The sequence below is a fragment of the Empidonax traillii genome, unplaced genomic scaffold (genome assembly GCF_003031625.1).
Source record: "Empidonax traillii isolate 1590-97213 ecotype Southwest subspecies unplaced genomic scaffold, ASM303162v1 scaffold1094:size393979, whole genome shotgun sequence".
NCBI classification, from domain to species: Eukaryota; Metazoa; Chordata; class Aves; order Passeriformes; family Tyrannidae; genus Empidonax; species Empidonax traillii.
This window is the reverse complement of record NW_020956287.1, coordinates 60072-66071: the sequence shown is the minus strand read 5'-3', so window position 1 is coordinate 66071 and position 6000 is coordinate 60072. Positions and strand designations below refer to the sequence as shown.

The following is a 6000-nucleotide window of genomic DNA, read 5'->3' as shown; positions in this document are numbered from 1 at the left end:
TAAGTTTTGTCTTGTGACTGAAACGTGGTCTGGAGTTTCTAACTTTGAAAGCAGAATTTTAGGCCAAGAAAAAGAGTATTACATATGAGTTTTATTAATAACCACATGGTTTCTGTGATTAAAAGAGACATGGAGAAAAACAACACATTTATGCAGCAGTGATCAGAGGTGGCTGTACTAGATAATTGATCTTTTACTCTTGAATAATGTTATACAGTTGTTTTTTAAAAACATTCAGAAAAACCTGCTGCTACAGAACCAAAGCAAAATTGATGGCAATAACTAAATGTCAGCAGATTTCAAACTAAGATGTACTATGCAGGGTTAGTGCTGCCAAGAAAGGTCATCAATGCTTTTTAAAAATACTCCCTCCCCCTTAATCAAGTTGAAACTAAAAATCTTTGGATTCAGCAAAAAAAAAAAAAAAAAAAAAAAAAAAAAAAAAAAAAAAAAAAAAAAAAAAAAAAAAAAAAAAAAAAAAAAAAAAAAAAAAAAAAAAAAAAAAAAAAAAAAAAAAAAAAAAAAAAAAAAAAAAAAAAAAAAAAAAAAAAAAAAAAAAAAAAAAAAAAAAAAAAAAAAAAAGGTACTGGAAAGCTCCAACAATCTAAACACAGATGAGAAAATGATGATCCTTAAAACATCAGTCAGGTACCAGTTAAACACAGATGTATAAATAGAATCACTTAAAAAAACCCTGTAGGGCAGGATGTATAATGCAGTCCACAGTCTAAGAGCTCACCTAATGAAAGCAACCAGGATTTGTAGTTTCCATCAATATAATGAACAACTACAAAATAAAAGATTGTTCTGCTCTGATCTGATAGAAAAAGCACGGGATTGTTGCCTTTCAGTGTCAGTAGGCAGCACTTCAAGAGATATGTTCTAAGAAATGTAAAAACAAAAAAAAAGAGAAAAAAAAGTTCCTCAGGCTTTTAAAAGTTCTGCATTAGAAAACACAGGTGAATCGGACAGAAGGTTTCCAGTAAATGCTGTCACCTATTGTGTGTACTCAGTGCTCATGGCAGAGATTGACTGATCTACATTCCCTTTGGAACACAACTGGCTGGATGGCTAAGGACGAATGTTTTGAGACTCGTTCTGTTTGGAGTTATTTCTATTAAAATGGAAGATCACTGAACGTTCTGAACAATAAAACCACCTCTTGCTGACGTACCAAGAACAAGCAATAAAGAATTTTGCACTCACTGGGGAGAAATCAGTTTTCCATTACACAATGAACAACAGAACAGGAGCACCACACATCATAAACGTTTCTTGGGTCCTCACTTAGGAAAGTTTGGAGGTTTGGTTTGTTGTAACTTTAAAAACTGCAAAGGGATCTTCATTCCAAGGCCCCAAAATGGAGGGGAACCCTCCCCCACACGTTATCAGCAAATAATATGTAACCAGACTGTAACTACTGATATCATAGAAACCTGCTTAGAAAATACATTCCTTCCTATTAGAACAGTCCAATGGAGGTGCAGACATTTGGTTCAAGTGTGGCTTCATATCCTTAAAGATTTCAAGATGTCATGTAACAACAAATATTTTGCAACAGACAAACATCTCCAAAGAACATTTAAGAGTTCATTAAAACTGACCAAAAAAGACACAATCCAGATATTCATCAGCTGAAAAGGTGACCTATTACAGAAAGACACGACTGTCCTGACAAGGTGGGACATCTTACAATGCAGAGCCTTTGTGTCAAACTGCCTTATGTAGAAAGACACGTAACAAAAGTGCTCACAGGTGGAGAAAGCATTTAACAACCGGTCTTTTTTTTAAAAAAAGCTATTATGTTAAAGATGTAAAAATAAATGAAGTGTTGAAGACCAAAAAAGAGAAATAACGTGGGTCAAAGTCACCCAGCTTCAAAGTCATTAAATCTAATTAAAGAAAAAATCTATTTGGACCTCGACTACGCTGAGTTTACAGAAATCAATTTTGTTAAATATTTAGCTTCACAAACTCTGCAAAAATGAGTTAGTGACCTACAAAAGTCATATATATAATACATTATCTTAAAGATCATATTTACAAAATTTATTCACAAAAAGACTGCAAAATTCTGATTCTGACTGCAGTGCCTTGCCTTTTCTGAAGTTATTTTCAAAAAAAAAAAGATGAAAGGTTATTGCTCTAATTTCCATACACAGAAAACATTACATTATGCAGTCTTTTCAAATAATTCTTAAGAGATTGTGTTTGAGAATGAACATGAGTACACCCCTACCTTCATATTAAGTCCTTATCAAAGATATTGCATTAATCCATTATATAGTCTTCTATAAAGTGCACTCAGCTGCACAGCAATATGTAAATATTAGTCACAACTGTGTTTAAATAATTTAAACTGTTTATCCTCTCTGTTTAACCCTTGGCTTCAGTGGACAGGATTTTGGACTAGAATGTGCCAATTCATTCTGCACTGCTACTTTGCTTGGGAAATCCCTAACTCTTGGGGGTAAGAGACTAAAAGCAGCATTTATGTTCAGGAGTTAATATAAAAAGAGTCAAGGCTAAGACTACATTCTCTGTCAGATACTCTTACTAGAGAAATCAAAAATTCTTACCACTGTGACTTCTCCAGGCACTTTTGTCTGCCTGTAGCTGAAGGGCTTTGGATACAGTAAACAGATCAGGAACACCAGGAGCCTACCCAGTAAACCTACTAAAATGCCATTACCAAATTCACATTTCTAGAGGAAAAGCGCCAAAAATATTAACGTTTTTTGTACTCCACAATATACAGTAATACAGAGACTGCTTCTACTAATTTTTTTTTTCCTTTTTTGGGATAGAGGGGGGTTTTTTTGGCTTATTTTTTCCTCTGAATGAAGTAACTTAGGACATCACGGTGATTAACTTAGCACTGTAAGCCCAGTCTGAGTCACCTTCCTTTCCAACACTAGTGCATCAGTAACAGCCTTTCTTGCTTGAAGATCTGGTTCTGGTGTCAGCAGTATTTCTGTTAAAGAAAAGAAGAAATAATCATCACAGAAAATAAAAAACACCTTTGCCAAAAAAAGAAAAAAATAGTCCACATACTGCATTTGGAAGAGGAAACTACTGATAAACAATGTCTGCAAGCAGAAAAGTAGCTTTTCAGTGCTCCACTTCTTTGAAAATAGATTTCTAGAAAAGAAATGCTTTTCCAGGATTTCCTAAACACACTATTTGGGTATCTTCGTGTAGGTTTGGAAAATGTGACATTTCCCCTTCATTTTCCCCTCTGTAAAAGGCATTTGTTGCATCAAAGTCCTCCAAACCCGTAATTATCGTCCTCAGATTATTTTCCTCAGATACCTCGGCCAAAATTTCATGAGGCACATTTTACTTGGCTAGATTTAGCTTGTGTCAATATTATGTTGCTCATCCCTTGGTATTTTGTGGAAAGAGTGCAGCAATATTTTGTAATTCATCTTTCTTTTCAGGGTCTATTATTAGCACATTTTCCCCCTCAGGGAGGGGCCTGTAGTTTCTGGCTATGCAGACACAATCGTGGATTGCTTCAAGTATCATCAATAATAAGGTGTCTCTTTGCACATAAAACTGGCAGGTCCCCCAGATGTAAATACGAACAGGGTAACTGAGCAGGAATGGATGGAAGCAGCCCCTGGCTCAGTGGAAAATCAGTCTGCACAAACAACTCACCTGGTCTGGACCCATAGGCATTCCTGACATAGGCATGGCATTAATACCCATCTGCCCCATGTGGCCACTGCTGCCGTTCATGTGCATCATGCTGTAGGCTGCTGGACTGCCCTGGTGGCTGAACTGCTGCTGGGGGAAAGAACTGAGGCACAAAAGGACAAATTAAATTACTTTCTGTAAAGTAAAACATAAAACTGTTTTCACATTTACTTGCTTCTACCCAGTATCTGTTTCAGGTAGAAACAAATTTCCTTCAAAAAATGGAATTTTGAATTTTAAGAAACACAGAGCAGTGTCTGTGTGCTGAGTGGAACCTTTCTGGAGGCTCCTGTTGGGGCTGTATCCTCCACTCTGATACTATTCTGAACTTTTGTATTGCCCCACAAGTTATTTTTTCAATATTTAAAGACTGAGTGTTGCTCCTGGTTACAAAGATTGCAGAAGTCCAATATGAATCAACGTAGCTAAGCATAAAATACACTTAATCACTCTATTTCCTTACCCAGAGGAGGATCAAGGACAATACAGACACCAGAAAGACAGTTATTTTTTCCTCTTCTAAATCCTTTTCCTACTACAAGCTATTTAACATAGTTTCTACTGTAAACGAAACAACAGACACTTTTTGAGAAGCAGGTTGTAACTGCAGTTCACCTGTTCCTGGCCATGCTCCCCGATGGCCAGCCCTTCATCTCTGGGGACTGGTACATTGTTGCTGGCTGAGGATGCTGCATCACAGGATTCTGCGAGGCTCCAATTCTTGATGATATCATTGGGTTGGGAGGGCTTGATACTCTACTAAATGCAGGGTCAGGTTGTTGGCTTAAACCTGAAAACAGAAGAGATACAACATACTTCAGTTATCATCACCTGGTACTTTTAATTTATCTTCTTGCAGCAATTGGAAGGGGAAATGTCATCCTTTTTTTTGTAGCAGTATATTCCATTTTTCAGAATATTTAGGTAGTTTGGGTTAATAAAAGACAGGGAAAAGAAAACCAGACAGATGAAAAAAAAAAACAAAAAAAAACCAAAAAACCAAAACATGTTAGTACTAGTACCATAATTAGGTGGATAGGGGAATTGCTGTGGAGGAACTTGAGCCATTGGAGGGCCTGTCAAAGCACTATCCATGCTTCCTGTGGCAGTCACATTTGGTGGTGGACTGAAGGCCTGAGGTTGCTGTTGCTGCTGCATCATCATTGCCATCCTCTGTTGTCTAAAATGGTGACTTATTAGTTCCCTGTTACGCTGAGCCACCATTTGAGCATTAAGAAAACCTTGCTGCTATCCCCCAAAGAAAAGAAAAATCACATTAGAAAATATTTTTACAAACGAAATCACGACAGAGTCAATCAAACCACCTGCACTCCTTCTAAGACCCAGCATATCCATTATCAGAACAGGAAGTAAAGAAAACCCCACAGCCAGTACAAAAAAAAATCATCAAAATATTGAACAAAGGTTTTCATTAAATTGTCATTAGTACTAAACAAATTATAAAGTCGATTAGATATATTCTACATGGAAAAACTATTGGCAAACTGAACTGATGACACGACCTAATGAACAAATCCCTCTGCAATCTCGGGAATAAGGGAGGTAAAAAACCCACCTTCTTTTTTAATTGTGCAGGGGGACAAAACCAAAGAGGAATGCTGTGGAATCATGAAAGAATGTCATCATTCCAAACAGTGTAATAATTACTTACCTGTGATCCCACCTGTGGCTGCATAACTGGTCTCATTGCTGAGGAATTTCCACTGACCGGACTTTCCATTTTCATTTCAAGCGTCTGACGGGTCTGATTCATAAACTTGGAAAAAGACATTTTAGCACCATTAGCCTGAAAGTAACAGTATCTCAACAAAGTAATGGCAACTCCTGCAAAAAAAATTTACTTACAGATTTCTTGAATGCATGAAGTGCAATGGTTAATTTTTGCCTTGTCTGATGTACCCAAAGAACCAAACGAAAACCCCTCCAAACAGTGCAGTACTACCTGGCTTTGGGTTTTTATTTCCCTTGAAATTAGCACTCTTTAAGAGTAAAGAGCAGACTATTTATTTCTTCCAATTCATGTTTTGGGTGAAATGATATGACCACTAGCTTTGCTTAAAATAATAAAAGTCTGCCTCCTTCCCTCTCCCTCACATAAGGCCAAAGCCACACAGATGGAACTGGTGTCACAGAAAACAAGAGAGAACACAGATTAAACATCATCATTCCACATCACACAGCAGTAGCTCAGTTTTCCAAGTTTTCTTTGTACAATGTATTTGATACCAGGCCTGCATTTCCACATGGGGAATTCCCTGCTGAAATCATGCACCAGTTTTT

General features: G+C 36.9%; 1 protein-coding gene across 4 annotated transcripts in view; it reads right to left on the bottom strand.

Moving 5' to 3' along the window:
- Positions 1-2878: 2878 nt before the first annotated feature.
- The window catches only part of NCOA3 (nuclear receptor coactivator 3), a 62924-nt gene continuing 59802 nt past the window's right edge, over positions 2879-6000 (bottom strand). For all 4 annotated transcript variants that reach the window (XM_027904803.1, XM_027904802.1, XM_027904804.1 and 1 more), the window contains 5 exons: positions 5372-5476; positions 4722-4944; positions 4315-4489; positions 3661-3802; positions 2879-2974 (listed from right to left, as the gene is read on the bottom strand). In XM_027904803.1, coding sequence (XP_027760604.1) covers positions 2963-2974; positions 3661-3802; positions 4315-4489; positions 4722-4944; positions 5372-5476 — 657 coding nt within the window. In that variant the 3' untranslated portion in view covers positions 2879-2962. The remainder of the gene's footprint in view (positions 2975-3660; positions 3803-4314; positions 4490-4721; positions 4945-5371; positions 5477-6000) is intronic.